Below are 18,561 nucleotides of genomic sequence, written 5' to 3'. Positions count from 1 at the left end.
GGGGCATTCTGGCATGTATAGAAACTCATGAATTAATTTAGCTCCCCCAGTTGTGCATTCCATTGGTTGTAAAAATGGCCTTACTGTTCTTTTTCCCGTTGCCCCAACAATAGGTATAGTTACTTTACTTAGAGGTCCTTTACAAGTGGTGACTACTGAATGAGTAGCCCCACTGTCAATTAAAAAAATCTATGGTCTCGTTCCCCAGCTTAACTGGAACCAGGGGATCAGCTGGGGAGATTTTAATGTTCTCCCCCGGTCCCCTTCATTCATTGTCTGAATCTTATAACAAGATTAGCATTTTCTGCATGATCCCGTTCCTTTGGCCCCTCTCGTTTCAGACATTCATTCTTCCGGTGTCCCTCCTGTTCACAGACCGCACACTGATTTAGCCCTAAAGGGGTTCAGTTTTGCGGACCTCTTCCCTGCATTATTCCACCACATCCTCCTCTTCCTTTACTTTTTCCTCTACCCTTCCCTTCAACATCATTTCCATTTATTGCCGCTGCCAGCAAAGATGCGTGCAACTTTATTTTGTTCTGTTTTTCTTTTCTTTCCCTCTCATCTCGATTGTCATAAACCTTATACTCTATCAATTGTGAGATCGACATTCCCCCAGCTCCATCAACTTTCTGCAACTTTCTCCTTATATCCTGAGTCGACTACCCAATAAACAACATATATTGAACATCCTCTGATTTGCCTCATCATCCGGATTCAAGTCCATCCATTTTGTAGCTACCTCACATAGCCTTTCGTAAAAGGCAGATGGATTTTCCTCCAGACCCTGCCTTACCTCATAAAGCTTAGACACATTCTTCGATTTAGGCACTCCATGCTGAACCCCATATAGTATCACCTGCTGATACTGCTTCAGTTGAGCCCTCGTTCCCCCCCCGTTAGGATCCCATTCTGGGTCCCTTTTAGTAGGCAGAAACTCCTCAGAATCTTCTTGCCTGTTTCTCCTTCCCCCTTCTTCCCTGGCCCTTTCAATCACCATTCTCTTTTCCTCTGCTGTAAAGCACGTATTTAGCAAAGCCTGTATATCTCCCCAGTTGGGATTATGTGTTAACATTATAGTTTCTAATAGTTGATGTACTCCGTCAGGGTTTCCCTTATAGGATCCAACAGATTGTTTCCAATTTAACAGCTCAGAGGTAGTGAACGGAACATGTATAAAAACCAGCAGTCTTTCCGGTCCCACCACCTGTCTCAGGGGAGCCTGTACAACTGGTTCAGCGTGCCCTCTAGTCCGGCTGGAAATGGGGCTAAAGTTATCATTGCCCGATTGTAAATTAGGATCGATTGGCAATTGTCCAGCACTGCTTTTGTATAGAGGTGGGGCTGTCGGGACTAACAGTTGCACATCTTTCTGCTCTTCTCCCCCTGCAGTCTTTCTATCATCACAGCCTATGCAACAACCACTCTCCTTTTTCTCAGAAGCTGTATACATCACTAGGTCAGTCTTTAGCTTACATTTTTCCCGCATATCAGATTTTCTATACAAAGTCATAAAGGCATCAACATAAGGTACGTCGTCGCATTTCCCCATCCAACGGCAAAACGACATCAATTGTCATATAGTATTATAGTTTACCGATCCATTTTCTGGCCAGACTTCATCATAACCCAATTTATAATTTGGCCACCATTGATTACAATATCTTTTCATTTTATCTTTAGTCATTAGATTTCCCCCAAACTTATTCCAATTTTTCAAAATACACCCCAAAGGGCTACAGGGAGGAATCACGGATTGGCTTGCTCCCATTTTAGCCGAATTTACCTATTTGCCGGCTTTGACTCCCTTGGTCGGTAATTACCACTCTGACCGCTTTGGTCAGTAATTTCCTCTCCGACCCCCCTTGGTCAGTACCGCTCTGACCCCCTTGGTCAGTATGCGCACTCGGCTCTGACCCCCCTGGTCAATTACGGCACCCGTTGCCGAGCGTCTATGTGCGACTTTACCCTTTAACCTTCCATGGGAGTCATTGAATTTGTAATTAAATTTTATACTCACCAATGCAAGGATTCATTCCCCTTTCACCCTGATACAAATATCTCTGGTTGGCGTTGCACCTTTGAGTCGCTTGTCGCCCCGGCTTCGGAGGGAATCCGGAGGAGTCCCCGATCAATAGGTCGGTGCGCGCTGGAGCTCAGTCCGGTCCGGTCCGCTGTCGGGGACGGCAAGACGATCCGGGCAAGGCCTTATGGCTGTCCCATCTGGGTCGCCAAAATGTTGTCCCAAAAATCAGGATTCTTTCACCCAGTGTGCAAAAAAGCCGATTAACACACAGAGCCGAGATATTTGTTTATTTCATGTCTGCGCAGAGATGGGTGCTAGGTGGTAACTCCACAAAGCTAGCACGCCTGGTTAACACACGGTAAAGCATTTTATACCTTTCGAGCAACAGTTATCAGTATTTTTACAGTTTTGCTTAGTTACCCTCGTTCCTATTGGTTCTCGCAAGTCTCATCTCCACTTAAAGTCGCAGCGTCCTGCTTTTTTACTGCGCATATTCTGTGAGGAAGGGGCTTCTGTTGGTAGGGGGCTCTCCCTACTCAAGGGTGAGTTTTCTAGTATGTTAATTAGGATAGTTCACTCACAGTTCCAGTAGCTCTTTGATTGCCCCTGTGCTTATCTTGGTATGTCTTTACCCACTGACTTATGGTGTCATCTTGTTTCTCTTCTCAAGGTCCTGCCTCGTTAACTAAATAGCATCCTTTGTTTTTGTTTCTCGCATATCTCCAACAGCCATACATCAAAAATAGGAATTGCTATTTCTAGCTATCCCCATTTAAATAATAGGGAAATGTCTGCCATCTACTAGTGAAGTCAAATAATCTTGGAAAGGGAAAAAAATTAAAATAAATTTAACAGAAGTGAATAATCTCTCCACCTGTCTGGATTACTGCTGGAAGGTTATAAATACAAAATAACAACCTTACCATGAAGGTGGGTTTTTTGTATTTGTTTGGGATTTTTTTAGAACAACTTCACTGTGAGTTGCACTTGAATGGGAGTTGGAATTAGCACACTAGTGCTAGGTGTGAGAACTCTGACTAGAGCAAGCATGCAGGACTCTTCACTCAACCCATGTAAATGGAATTTCAGTGTTTGTTGAGAAGTGTGAAATTTACCAAAGAAATGTGAACATCTTGCAGTTTCAGCTTCATTGTTATCTTTCCTTTCTGGTTTCATTAGTTTCAAATACCTGAAGGGGAAAGAGGTTTGATAAAAAGGAGTAGTATTCCTTAAGGAATTTTAACCTATATAATATGTAAGTATTCACATGTGAACACACATGGGAATAAAAGGATGAACTAATACAATAGTAGTGAACCATCACTCATCTTTCTGTCACAGTCAATTCTGTTAATTTATTCTGGTCACTCTTGCTCTTCAACATGTAGTCTGCTAGTTGCTAGGCAAACATAAATGATTACTGCTCATGCTTTTTTATATGGTGGCTATAGAGTTTATTCTTTTTTAATTATAAAAGTGGAAATATGGATTAAAATCAGAGAATGGCATTCAGAATTAATAATTTTCTTCCACCATACCCATAACAGTCATTTTTTATTACATAAATATTGTCTTTTCAAACATGCAATATGGAAACACATACACAAAGGGAGCAGGAGGTAATGTTTCTGTGATAGGAGATTCTGGGAAAATGGTACAACAGAATAAGTTATTACTGATCTGGGTAGACAAAATTAAAGGGCAGTACATCTGGTTTTACCATTTACATGACAAATCAGGAGACATGCTCTTTGTGGGTTTGGGGGGGGTTGGTTTTTTTGTAAGCACTTTGAAGACTATATTTCATATCTACTATAATGGTGCAATTGTAAATTTGTGTTTGTTCTCATTAAAGTATAGTATTAGCTGCTGAAAGTAGAGTTTTACTACTTTCTTTTTTAAAAAATTAATTTAGTTTTTACCAATTTTTGTTTTAATGGGAAAATTTTTTTTTTTAATTTTTGAGCAAGTACAGAGTGAGGATGTCTACAAAATAACATACCTTCTGGCTTCTGAAGACACAGTTTTGTCACAATATTGGATGACTCCACAAGTCATCTGCTAATTGTGTGCTAATTTTGCAAGTAACTTGTTGTGCCTTTTAAAGAATTAGCTTACATCTGCATGATATATGTTGTAAAACAGAATTATTAAAAGAACATTATTAAGTTTGTGAAGTCAAGCAGGCAGAAGGTAAGTACAGCCTGTAATGCCATGACAGAGTACTGATTTCATTTGTTTTTTTCCACAGGATCTTTGCCTCATATCATGCACAAGATGGGCAATGATCACTTAATGAACAGCTATTTGTTATTTTGCTTTATCTTCATTCCTGAATATGTGGTTTCATGCCTTACTTGTTGTGTCCATTATTCAAACCCTATTAGAAGACAGAATTATGAATTTTCTTATGGGCTTCTTTATGGTGTTCATCAGTATATAGTATCTAAATGCTTTGCAAACATATAATTGCATTTCACAACACCATAGCATTATTTTAATTTTATGGATGACAAATAGAGACTTAAACTTTAAGATACCATTTGGACACCAGAGGTCTGTTTTCAGAGTACTTATTGTTTTATATGTTCAGGAACAAATTTCATTGATGTCATTTGCAGCTGTGAATGTTCTACACTTTTGGTTATTAAAGAAAATAATGTAAATGTAGCTTTTGTTTGCAACTTCCCATTTCTCTTTGAAAACACAAACTGAAACAAAAACAAATCCTGTCATGTGGAATCACATTGTCACTCACATAGATCATTGATAGGATTGGAGCCTTTAAATCCACAGTACAAACCTCTTTCCCTTTGACTCATGAAATAGAGAAGTAGTAAATTGACCTCTTCTGTGTGAATCAGTACTAGAAGGGGATGAGAGACAGAGCAGCATGACAATTTCACAAATATTTGCTGATGGGAGAGGAATAATGAGAATTTGGATTAGGTTTATCTGTCTATTTTATGATTTTCTCTTATTACAATATCCAGGTGCTTCCCAAGTAAATCAGATCTGTTTGGTGAGTTGCTAGTAAACTTTCTGGAGTTTGACTGGTTTTCTCATGTGTGGTACAGAACAGGGTGATCTGGCCTCAACAGCTATAAGGGTTGGATCTATGCTCAGAACACTTTCCCTTCCCTGGTGGATATACATAGCCAGCCTTCTCTTCTCACCATGCAGCAGCAGCTGCTAAAAGTATATTCCTGCACCTGCCATAACCTAACAGGCATTTGACTGCTAGGATTATGTTTGCTGTAAACTGGATGGAAAAATACTCTACACAAGATTTACACCACAGGATATTGATTGGACCACACCAAATAGGAAGCTGTGCTTGGAATATTTGAATTATTGTCCTTCTCTCTCATACAATGTCCATAAGAAGAACTGAACCAAGAACATTAAGAAATCTTGGATCAGTTGAACAATATCTCCATGTAAAAGAAGAAAACTGTTTATTCCTAATTGTTTATTGACCTACTAGGTCCATAGGCAAAATAGTATCTACCCAAATCCTGAGACTATTTTACACATTAAGAGATCCCTATTGAGAAGGCATAGATGGTGACATTCATAGAGGACATAGCTGTCCCATACATCTTATCCTCCTTCATCATGACAGAATTACCTAAATGAACCTTTGATTCAGCATTAGTTCCAGTGTGTCTGATAAGATACCTGCAGTTTCAACAGAATGCTGTATTGTGGAGGACAGCTGTAAGAGAGAAGTTCAGGTGGGAGGCTCAAGAACTGGCAGCAGGCTCTGTGTTGCCCAACTCCTACAAATTACCATTCAAAGGTGGAAATGAGAAAACGGGGCCCCTTTGGAGTAAGTTGTGATAGAATTAAGCAGTGATATTTCTGTCTGTGAAATATGGGCTGAGAAACACTGGTGAATGCTGTCTATGTAAACAGGCTACAGTTCTTCTCAGAAGCTGCTTTTTTCTGCTACCATGACTGTCAGATAAATGGCAATACATACATAAATATATATATATATGCTTGAGCCCATAAGGACCATCAACAGATCTTTCCTCTCCAAATAACTCATAGTCAGCTATTACCTGGGAAGCCACAAATGAGAGGATAAAAAGAACTTTTATTCAGAAGCATTAAAGTAGCTATTAATAAGGGATGGACAAGGGAAAATCTGGACATCTCAGAGAATATAAACAGTTGCAAATCATAGGCAAAGTGTATCTTAGGGTATCCAAGGAATTTAAATAATCCATTACTTTACTTCTGACAATTCTTTCTGGATGATTAAAGAGGTACAAACTGCAGTACTGATTTTCAACACACTTACAATTATCTTTCCAGAAACCTAACATTCATTAATGAAAGTTAATACTGGCATTTATTGTAAAACCTAGTTGATCTGATTTCAATCAGCATCTGGTATAATAGCACCCAGTATGGACAAATAGTTCACTATGAACCAGAGCTATAAAAATAGCTATAAAAAAGACCAAGAGGAAGATAAATTTAAGGTGACAGGAAAGAGAATAGTTAAGAATGATAAAAGAAAATGAAGAAAAGAATAAAACTGCCCTAGACAAAGCACTAGAGAATTCAGATTCAAATCCTGATCCTTCTCCTTTATGATCTACACATATGATGGTGGTGATGTATCAGGACAAGAACATGAAAGTTGTGCATTAAACTGTAGATTAATTATTTATATCAAATCAATAAGATCAATTCAGAACAAAGTTTGTTACTAATCCTTTACAAGAAAAAAAATGCTTGATTTTTAATAATTTGATTGTATACAATTTCTTTTCTGAGAAAGTTGTAGTAATTCTTTGTATTGTGTGCTTGTTTTTCTCAACAGTTCAGGACGGCAGCTAAGTGAAGTCTTCATTCAACTCCCATCTAGAAAAGAATTACCAGAGTATTATGAATTAATTAGGAAACCAGTGGACTTCAAAAAAATAAAGGTGAGAACGATTTTTGGGTGTGGACATTTATTTATTTCTTTTCACTATATAGAAATATGAACATTAAGTCATCATTAAAATTATGATCATGTGGATATTAAATTTGCCTATGTTTTTTGCTTAGACTTTAAATTTTAATATACCCCTTTTATGAATTTTGCTTAATGTATATTGCAGTTTTTCACTACTAACTCCTAAGTCAAAGCAAAACACAGGATGACATAAATCATACTTTCAGAGATGATACATTAATGTTTTTTTTGTAAAGGACCAAATCCTGAATCTGTAAGCAAAACTTAAATAAGTGTAGTGCTTGCAAAAATTTTATGTTGTTGGGAGGGATATAATCATCTTTCAACTAGCATCACATCTTGGAACAGCCACAGTTGGATAGGTGAGGATTAGGCAACTTCTTGCACCTTAGAGGCCATGAGGAGTTCATGGCTATCTCTTTTACCTTCACTCATGCTGTACCTCTTTTTGTTTCTGTACTGAGAAGAAACTTGGAATTGAACTCCTTTCTTACCCACAACAATACAATTTCTGTTGCTTTTGGCCCTTCCAATTAACACAGCGATTGCACAATTTTTAGTCTGCCTTTGGCCATGATGCGTTTTGTCAGCATATTCCTTTCACACAGGCTTTAAATTTTGTTTGTTTTAATCAGATACTTGTCATTCCATTTAGGTAAAATGTTTAAAGAGAAGGTTTTAATGTATCGAAAAGCAATATTAATTGATTGTCCTGTCCATTATTTTTCTTTTTCTCTCCCCACTGCTGCCATCAATCCTTCTCCCCATCTTCTTAACAAATGCAACAGGAAAGAATTCGTAACCATAAATATCGGAACCTCAGTGATCTGGAGAAAGATGTCATGTTGCTGTGTCACAATGCTCAGACATTCAATTTGGAGGGATCACAGGTCTGATTGAACCACTTTGTGTTAAACATGTCTTCCCTACTCAGTGTTTTCAGTGCTTGTTTAATTATGACAATTCTGTATATAAAACCTCTATTTTTAATCTTATTAGTGCTTTTAATGAATAAAAATGCCCAGATTCTTTGAAGCATCCAGAATACTTTGGTCACAACTAGAATTCAAACATTCAGCGAATTCAGTTTTGATTCCATAATCATGAGATCAGTTTGTTCTGATATACTTTAGGACAGTTTTCAGACTATTTGAATCTATGCTAAATGGCTGTGCCCTGAAGAGCCATATGTTGGTTTGAGCTCACCAAAGTGCATAATACAAGTAATTGAGAGAATGGTCCAGCTTAGGGACAGTTGTTAAGTGTTTAGTGGTAAAATTTTCAGCTCTACTAATGGAAGATAAAGTTTAAAGTTTGTCTGACACTAGATCTTTGTGTATATAGTTCATATTCTCTGGACATTGTTGACATTTTTTTCTTGTTGAAAGAACAATATCCATTTTGAGAGACTGGAATAATGTACCCTCATTAATAAATAATGTACCCAAATCTCTCATCTTGGAGAGATAGAGAGTTCAGGATTTTGCCTGGTTTACACACAAGGATGCACTCAGTCCTATGAATTCACAATAGAAGAGATAAACAGCGAAACAAAAGAAAAGAGTACAAAAACCTGGAAGACAGATGAGAAAGTTGAAATATATGCTCTGGATTCTCTGAGATTTAGTTACAAAAGGATAAGATCTAAATCTTGGATGGGACAGACACACTAGGCTAGTCAAGAAGGCATTAAAAAAACAAAGGGTTATGTGAAAAGGGGGAAAAATAAGCGTTGAACAAAATTAAGATCATTGGAACAAAATACATCTAAGTGCTGCAGGACATGAAGAGAATAAACTCTTTGCTTTCCTATACACCAGTCTTAGGAACCTGGGCAAACAAACAGAATTAGAATTGTTCATTATGAAAACAAATTCAGCCTACTTGGTCCTGAAAGCTGGTGGGAAGATTGGAATGTTTAAATTTTTATCAAAAGATTGAGTTGGCAGTAGGAAAGAAGATAGGGAATGGCAACATATGTGGAAATTTATATTTATATGGCAACATAAGTAGAATAAAGTACTACCTGTATCAGAGTCTCTGACACAATTTTAAATACACATTCTAGCAGATGAGGCCCAAATAACATGATGCAACACACTATTAAATTGCAGTAGATAACATGATGACTGCTTCCGTAATGTTCAAGGAAAAAAAAAAAGATGTCATGGGAGACTTCAGTAAAAATGTTATAAACTGGATGTCACATGCTGCCAATATTAATGCATTCTGCAAGTGTCTAAACACTATAGATGACCCTTTGCTATACAGAGGAATTTTATATCATGTTATCTTGACAAATAACAAAGAAATTGAACATTCATTTTAAAATGAGGGGTTGTTTAGTACAAATGATCATTACTTGATTATTTTTGTTGTGTACAAGCAGAATAAAATGTTGTCTGTTGTACAGACATTTTTTATATCTTAACAACATTCAATTAAATGAAAAAAATCAAAATCAGCTCAATTATTCAAGAAAAAAATATTAATGATTGGAAGTGTGGGAAAAAATTTTACTAATTGTTCAGAAGCAATGATTTTGCTTAGTGATATAGATGTTTATAGCTATTTTACTGCTAATGAAAGTAAATGGAAAAAATAAGAAGGGAAGCTGATATCAAAAAACATGACTGAGAAGTTTGAAATTGGAAGTTGATCAGGGAGGTAAAAATATGCAAGGAAAAATCAATGGTCACATGAGAAATCAATATAGGTAATTATTCTTGTCAGAAAACTTTGGTTGCTATTCTCTTGGTAGGATTTTCAGTAATGATACTGAAATGGTAGAAATGTTCAGTAGATATTTCTGTTCTTTGGAAATAATCAGATTCATATCACAGAATGATGCAGAAATATTTTCCATTCCAACATACTGATGTTATCTACCAAATTTAGTATTACTTTTTAAAGCATGAAGTCCAAATAACTTGTACCTACGATTTTTTTAATTTCTGAGACACTCTCTGTACCTTTCATTTTGATTTTCATTAAACCTTGGGACATTCCTGCAGTAGTTCTCAAATTTTTTAGGTTTTCTTTTATTCTGTATAATAGTTTGGATCCACTTTTGCTCTGACACACATACTTATATCATTAAAATATAATATTTATGTGTGCACTACTTTCATTAAAAGATACAAACCCATAAGTTTAATAGAGAGAGAGATATTTAAGTATACAATAAAGTAAAATTTAAGTGAGATGATAGATACTTCATATTTGTTTTATTAGTATGATACATGCTCCTCTATTTTTTTTGAGCAAAGCATTTCCATCTGGGCTGGAGGCTTAAAAGGTGCTTTCAGGGAGAGACAGATCTTATATAGTGTGTTCAATTTAACCAATGCATTGCTTCCAAAGTTTTACAGAGCAGTATGTGCAAGCTCATTTTGTTAAGATGATTATAGTGTCTCTATTATTTTTAATTTTTATTTCTGTTAAATTAATCTGGCAAATACATTACAAGCCAGATGTAGTCCTCTCATTCATAGATGTTGTCGTGGTTTAACCCCAACTGGCAACTAAGCACCATGCAGCTGCTCGCTCACTCCTCCCCCCCGGTGGGATGGGGAGGAGAATCAGGAAAAAAAAAGTAAAATTCGTGGGTTGAGATAAGAACAGTTTAATAATTGAAATAAAATAAAATATAATAATAATAATTGTAATGAAAAGGAATATAACAAAAAGAAAGAGAAATAAAACCCAAGACAGACAAGTGATGCACAATGCAATTGCTCACCACCCGCTGACCCATGCCCAGTCAGTCCCCGAGCAGCGATCAGCCCCTCCCGGCCAACTCCCCCCTGTTTATATACTGGGCATGACGTTCCATGGTATGGAATACCCCTTTGGCTAGTTCAGGTCAGCTGCCCCGGCTCTGCTCCCTCCCAGCTCCTTGCACACCTGCTTGCTGGCAGAGCATGGGAAACTGAAAAGTCCTTGGCTGAAGATAAGCGCTACTTAGCAACAACTAAAACCTCAGAGTGTTATCAACATCATTCTCACACTAAATCCAAAACCCAGCACTGTACCAGCTACTAGGAAGAAAATTAACTCTGTCCCAGCTGAAACCAGGACAGATGTTCTTCCAATGAGGTTAATATAAAAGCTGATAGTACCAAAAATACTTAGCAGGCTTCAAAATATTAATAGAGTTTTGGATAAGTATTGATTTTCAGTCTTTTTGGATCTTAAAGGAAGGAGTCTTAAAGGAATCCCAAAGCTGCTTGGGATAAATTGTTTTCTTTTTTACCCACTTTGGATTTTGGAACAACAATTTTTCAAGGCTGTTATGATCTAATTAAAATATATCATAGTTCTAGTGGTAATAAAATAATAATGAAAGAAAAACAATTGCATTCCAGGATGGACTCTCTCTCTAATTGGATGTTTTAAATGTGATACATTTTAAGAGTCATATTTTTGTGGCTTACTGTTGGCCAGATTCTTCATTTAGAGCATGAAAATTCAATATTGACTTTTTTTTGTAAAATTCATGAAACAAGCATTGTTACTTGTAATAAAAAGGCTACGTTCTATGAGTTTGTATAGGAAAAAAAGTGAATTTTTGATGATGCTTGGCTTGCAGTTCTGACATAGGTTTGCTTTCATACTGTAGATCTATGAGGATTCCATTGTTCTTCAGTCTGTATTCAAAAGTGCACGACAGAAGATTGCCAAAGAAGAGAGTGAGGATGAAAGCAACGATGATGATGATGATGATGAAGAGGAGTCAGAGTCAGAATGTAAGTTCCCTGCTGAATGCTGAGAAGGAAATACATTTAGGGAAGAGGGGGAAATTGATTTTTCCATTTGTGTACTGAGACTGGTTATAGACTTTCATTTTCCACTGGTGGAAGTAGTTTCTTATAAAGTTTGCTGTTTTGGCTGCTTCCATTCAGCTTAAGTCTCTTGGCTACTCTATTCTGGCTGTATTTCTTAGAATTATGCTGAAGACTTCAAGTATTCATAGGCTGGAAACAAAACACAGTAGGTGCTTTTAAGCACTGCTCAGATGGAAACAGATCTGACTTATCCTTATCTGACTGACCATGAGTATATATGGACCTTTCTTTTCCTGATCATGTCGCTTGTAAATATAAGTGCCTAGAACTAGTGACTTCCTTAATCCAAAGGTGAGCAACCTTTCTGATATTATGCAACATATATGATTAAGAACCAGAAAATGTTACTTCAGTGAGACAAAGGGAAAATGGAACTCAGATTGTTTGGCAAGCAGAAGATGACATTCATAATTTAAGAGGCCCAGATAATCTGCTGTGAGATGGGCCCAGGCTGGGCCAAAAATTCATCTGGGATCTAGGGCATGCTGCAGGTTAAGTTGGAGCATCTCTTTTAAGAAGTGATACTCTCATCTCTTATTAAATTATTCTGATATAATTTATTATCTCTGTTGGTAAAAATGTATGTCTTTTATTTCCAATTTGAATTTTAATTTGCTGCATCTCTGCTATTCCACAGAATTGCCAGTAGGTTCACAACACACCGATGTCAAAAAAATGACTATATGTTGTGGTTTAACCCCAGTCAGCAACTCAGCACCACGCAGCCACTTCCCCCTTCCCCCTCCCAGTGGGGTGAGGAGGAGGAAAGCAAAGGAAAAAAAAAGTAAAACTCGTGGGTTGAGATAAGAACAGTTTAATAACTAAAGTAAAATATAATACTAACAATAATAATAATGAAATATAATAATAATAGTAATGAAAAGGAATATAACAAAAAAAGGAAGGGGGGGGAAAGAAAAAAAAAACCAGTGATGCACAATGCAATTGCTCACCACCCACTGACCAATGCCCAGTTAGATCCCGAGCCGTGATCTGCCCCTCCCGGCCAACACCCCCCTGTTTATATACTGGGCATGATGTTCCATGGTATGGAATATCCCTTTGGCTAGTTCAAGTCAGCTGCCCCGGCTGTGCTCCCTCCCAGCTTCTTGCACACCTGCTTGCTGGCAGAGCATGGGAAACTGAAAAGTCCTTGGCTGAAGATAAGCGCTACTTAGCAACAACTAAAACATCAGAGTGTTATCAACATCATTCTCACACTAAATCCAAAACCCAGCACTGTACCAGCTACTAAGAAGAAAATTAACTCTGTCCCAGCCGAAACCAGGACACTATAGAAAGAGCCAGATCTACATATTACCTTTCAGCTCCCCTGACCAATTAAAGTTTCCTCAATAGGTACCTTCTCACATAACCTCTGAACTTGAAGTCCCTGCAAATTTGGAAACATGATATTGTGGAAAAGGAGGGATCCCTTCATTCTGCTTTCTGCCACCCAAGTGCTTCTACCCCATACTTTCTAACTACCTAGAACTGCACTTTGAAAGTGTGTCTGGATAGAGAAACTAGAGTACTTTTGCCTTGAGCTACTCTGCAAGTATTACAAGCAGCTGTGCAGAGCATGCAACTTCAGCAGTTCATCTGGAAATGAGCAGATACCCTGGAACTGGGCACTTGTGTTCTCTTCAGTAAGCTGTCAACTCAAAAATTGCCAGTCACCTCCACATGGAGTTTGTGTAGTTAAAAAAACCCAAAATTGTCTGTTCCTACTGAAGATAGACATTTTTCTATGTGCAGGCAACAAAAACTATTTTATTTCTTAACTTGCATCTTCTTGTACAAGGTTCCCTGAGTGTAGTTGCAACACTAAATGCTATCTGTAAGTGCCATGCATTCTAAAAGTGAAAGAAGGATGCATCTGATCAACTCTCAGATTTTCTTGATAGTTTAATGCAAATTAGCACTGCAACTATCAAGAACACAAGTAAAAGCAAATATTTCTACTTAATTCCACAATCCAGACAAAGAACAGAAAGAAGATTTTTTTCAGGCTACAAGGGGAGAATTTACATGAAGACAGACTGTTTAAAAGTTAGTAGGAAAAGGGTATACAATAAATAAAGGCAGATGTTACATTCACATTCCACTTTTTACAGCAAAATCAGTGAAAGTCAAAATCAAGCTGAACAAGAAGGATGAAAAAAGCCAGGACAAAGGCAAAGGCAAGAAGAGGCAAAGCCGAGTAAAAGCCAGGCCTGTTGTGAGTGACAATGACACTGATGAGGATCAAGATGAAAACGTAAGTTTTGTTCACTGAAATTTTGGAAATGGTTGCAGTGATTTCATCTATACCCTGTGCTGTTTGCACTCAGAATTTTCACCTCTTCATGCTTAGAAACATTAAGCATTGTTTTTAATCTGTGTCATCATCTTGGGAGGATGGCAGGTTCAAACTGTGTTAGAGTTTGCTTGTGGGATCCAGTCTTGGAGCTGGAGGACAAAAAGTCTGACACTTTTGACACTTATTTTTTGAAGATGTTCGTTCTTTCTTCGAAACTTTAAAACTCATAGTTTGTTTGCTTTCATTCCCACCCTAGAAACACTTGGTTTTAATTTCTCGTAGGTGTTTCTATTAATGCAACAAATGAAGACAGATATTTCCAGTCATTTTTAAAATACCTGGGTAGACAGAAAGGAGCTAGTGTTTCCCAACTCTGTGCCTTTTCTTCTCTAAAGAGGCTCACAGCAATTTAATTGGAATGAAATGTCATGAAAGGAAAATAGTAAATAACATATTACTTTTCTTATGGCTATCTTGATTTGTCAATTTAATTGTAATTTTTCTTTTTTTCTTTAACAAAATCCATAGAATACTTGGCAAAGAATTTCTGACTTTTCTTGTGTCTCCTACCTCTAGGACCAGTCAGAAGCAAGCAGAAGTGATGATGAGTAATTCACAGAGTTTATTTTCTTGGCAGAACTGACCCCATCCCCTTCCCTCATTTTACAACCACTGAATTCATTTTGTCAAACAGACATTGGGTTGTATTCTCATCCTCTATAAACTAGCTCTAGGATAGTGCCTGACAAACATATGATATCATAGTGTAAAAAAGGAAAAAAGTAACATACTGTGACCGAATGGGACTCAAAGATTTTTTTTTTTAAATCTCCAAATCAACAAAAAAGCTTTTGATGAAAAAATGTGCATTGATAGTATATTTCTCTGGGTTGGGTTTCCTTGGTAATGGTTTCATTGTGCCTGGTTTTATCATTTGATGTTTTCAGTGTCATCAGAAAAACAAAAAAAATGTCTTTTGTAGCATTGATAACCAGGAGAAGCCATAAAAAGCCACTGGTTATTTTATTTTTCATCAGGCAGTTTTCTGCTCTATTGTTTTTTTACACTGTGGTGCATATATGCAACTTTGTTTAATAGCTTATAAATGTACAGTAGTTAGCCTTTACCTCACCTTGTCCTGTATACATTTTTTCACTTTATGCTTGATGATCTTCAGAAAAATGCTTTTTTGAATTGTAGCAAATTTATGTGTACTGTAAACTTTGCTAAACTTTTCTCCTCTTGATTAAAAACAATGGGTTGAAAAATGTTTTAGAATATTGCAATCTATATAGTGTAATGAATGGCTTCTTTCATCAAACTGATCTTCTATGTTACCGGTGTGAATTCTCACCTTTTCCCTAAAGTGTACTTAATCTTTGCTTTCTTTGCACAATGTCTTTGGTTGCAAGTCATAAGCCTGAGGCAAATAAGATTCCAGTAATTTTGAAGAATGTTGTATTGGTTCTTTCCTAATAAAGGGATAATTTATCCCAATAAACACAGCCTTGTGTTATGAATTCCACAAAAATCCTTTTTACTATAGTGACAAGAGTGCCTCTTGTAGAGAGACCCAAGGTTCTCTGCTCTAAACAGGTAACATAAGAGCTTGTCTGAATTCAATAGGAACATACTCAAAGAGAGATACAAGACAAGTGACAGCTATTAAAAGATACCTTGAAATGGAAGCATAATTCCAGTCCCTAACTAAATTCAAGTGATTAATCAATAAAACAAACATCTTTGTTCCTTTTTATTTTTCTTAGGAAATGTTTCTGTCCATATGTTTTAGTGGGAGTGAATACAATTAGTTATGTAGGCAGTCACCCCATCTATAAATTAGTTTATTTTCTTCATTAAAAAGAATCAGACCATGCTTTCCAGGACTGAGATGCACTAAGATGTGGTAATGTAAAGAGACTACAAGTATGTAATATCTACACTTAATATTGCTGTTACTTCCTGTAGAAACCCAAACTTCTCACATTCTAAATATACAATAAATATAAAATTTTTACACCTAGAACATTTCTTAAACTGAAGATTTCTAAGTTACATGAACCATTTGTTTCTCGGTATGTATCCTCACTGTTAAGAATGTTATGGGAGCTGTCAAACCTAGAGGACTCTGGGACTTGTGAATTCCTCCTTCCTGGCCACTGAAGTCCAGCTGGGTGCACTCTAAGACCAACTCTAAGATACAGCTGCTGCTGTCCACATTTGTAGGTTTGGCCAGTAGTGAGGCTGAGTGTGTATTCCAGAGAGGCACATACACATACATAGGATGCTAACACAGGTGGCCACACAGACTATAATATACAGAATCATAGAATATCTCAAGACACAACCAGGACAGCTGGCCCAAACTGACCAAAAGGATATTCCATGCCATATAACGTCATGCTCAGCAATAAAAACAGAGGGGGGGGGGGGGTTGGGGAGGTAGCCATTGCTCGGGATACCGAGCTGGGTACCGGTCTATTTGTGGGAGGTGGTGAGTGATTGCCTTTTTGTATCACTTGTTTTGTTTTTTTCTTTTATGTCTTCTTCCTCTTTCCTTCGCTTATTAAACTGTCTTTATCTCGACCCATGAGGAGCCAGAGTCAACCCACCACATGCTGTATTGCCGTTTTGGCTTCAAGAAGAAAAAATAAATTAGCACAACTAGAGCATCAGCTGCCATTTTGGTGGGAGGCCTAGAATTTGACTTTAATGGTAGTTTTTAGACTGAGAATCTTTATTTAGGATAAAAATAGCATTAAAAATTACTTTCAAGTTTTCCTTTTTATTTATCAGTTTTAACAGGAAATGTAACACTCATTGAAGCACACTACTAAGCAATGTTGAAATAGCTTTGCATAGGACATTGAAACAGTCACTTCTCAATCTGGTTTTTGTCTACTCCAGTGGTCTCCAAAGTGAGGTGCGTGCACCCCAGGGGATGTGCATGACGATCCATTGGGGAGCGGGAAGAAAATATTAGAACTTCTACTTATATTTATTTATCTAAAACTTTAAGAAAGAAATTAACCTTTACTAATATCTAATATACAGATTGACACTGGTGCCCTCACTCAGTCCGTATGTCAGACGGTTATGTGTCAGGTGCTGTACGCAAGGTGTCCTGGGGGAAGAGTGGGTGGGTGTTCCACAACACAGAGGGATTCACAGTGGCACCCTCATTCATTTGTTCGCTTTCAGCATATTGCGATATATTGCAGTTTATGTGTGCCCAGTTAAGTGGATTTACAGATTATATTATCTAGTTTTAACTAAACTAACCCTCACAGAATGGACATGTGGCTTAAAAAGATTCCTGCAAAGAAACCGCAGATTGAAGATAATACTAATAATGCGAGCACAAGCAAACTACAAGAAAATGGCAGAGCTGACACTTCTACTCCTAGTAGGAGTACTCTTTCTCAGACACATTACGAGGTAAAAACAATGACGATCTAATCAGATCTGACAAGAAGTTGGCCAAAAAATTCAAAATTATCAAGACGACTATTTGAAATATGGATTTACATCCACTATCGTCAATGTTGAACCTCACCCTAAGTGTATATTGTGCCTTGAGATATTAGCTAATGATAGTATGAAGCCATCATGATTAGCAAGACATTTAAAAACTAAACATCCAGAACATGAAGACAAACCTCTACAATTTTTTCAGCGATGTTTCAAGTCATGTGATACTCCCACATACCATTGGGGAAACACTTGTTCTTCCTGCTGCGGTAAAAATGGCTGAAATAGTACACAGAAAACAATATGGCGACAAACTAAAATGCATGCCTTTTTGTCAGCAAATGCCGTTGGAAGATGCATAGAAAACATTGCTGTAGATTTGAAGAAACAAGTATTAGAACAAATTACAGTGTGGGAGGGTTGCTATGCAGTTGGATGGAAGTACAGATGTGTCTAACATGTCTCAGCTTACGGTATTTGCTAGATTCTGTTTCAAGAATGAAATACACGAAGAACTACTTTTTTGTGAGCCACTAAAGGAAAAATGCACCGGAGAAGATATATTCTCAACAGTAAATGACTTCTTTAATAAAAAACAATGCTTTGTGGAAAAACTGTGCAAGTGTAACCACCGATGGAGTGGCTGCTTTGACTGGAATAAAAAAAGGATTCCGGGTAAGGTTACAGAGATAGCACCACACGTAGAACTCATTCACTGCATCATTCATAGGCAAGCTATTGCAGCAAAGATGTTGGAGCCAGAAGTGCACAAAGTGCTACATGATGCCATCAATGTGGTTAAGTTTATAAAACCAAGACCTGTAAATAGTAGAATCTTTACAATACTTTGTAATGAGATGGGGAGTGACCATGGAAATCTTTTGTACCACACAGAGGTTCGCTGGTTATCTCGTGGCAAAGTGTTTAAAAGAGTTGTCGA

At 37.2% G+C, this 18,561-nt stretch overlaps 1 protein-coding gene across 2 annotated transcripts in view; it reads left to right on the top strand.

Annotated features, from left to right (window-relative positions):
* The window catches only part of LOC127028064 (probable global transcription activator SNF2L2), a 65,858-nt gene extending 50,220 nt beyond the window's left edge, over positions 1-15,638 (top strand). For both annotated transcript variants that reach the window (XM_050913889.1, XM_050913890.1), the window contains exons 3-7: positions 6,864-6,969; positions 7,790-7,891; positions 11,623-11,749; positions 13,966-14,108; positions 14,727-15,638. In XM_050913889.1, the coding sequence (XP_050769846.1) occupies positions 6,864-6,969; positions 7,790-7,891; positions 11,623-11,749; positions 13,966-14,108; positions 14,727-14,762 (514 nt within the window). In that variant the 3' untranslated portion in view covers positions 14,763-15,638. The remainder of the gene's footprint in view (positions 1-6,863; positions 6,970-7,789; positions 7,892-11,622; positions 11,750-13,965; positions 14,109-14,726) is intronic.
* The last annotated feature ends 2,923 nt before the right edge of the window (positions 15,639-18,561 follow it).

Source organism: Gymnogyps californianus, unplaced genomic scaffold, assembly GCF_018139145.2.
Source record: "Gymnogyps californianus isolate 813 unplaced genomic scaffold, ASM1813914v2 HiC_scaffold_160, whole genome shotgun sequence".
Taxonomy (NCBI): domain Eukaryota; kingdom Metazoa; phylum Chordata; class Aves; order Accipitriformes; family Cathartidae; genus Gymnogyps; species Gymnogyps californianus.
Note: the sequence above shows the minus strand (reverse complement) of the source record. Positions and strands in the feature narration are given on the sequence as shown.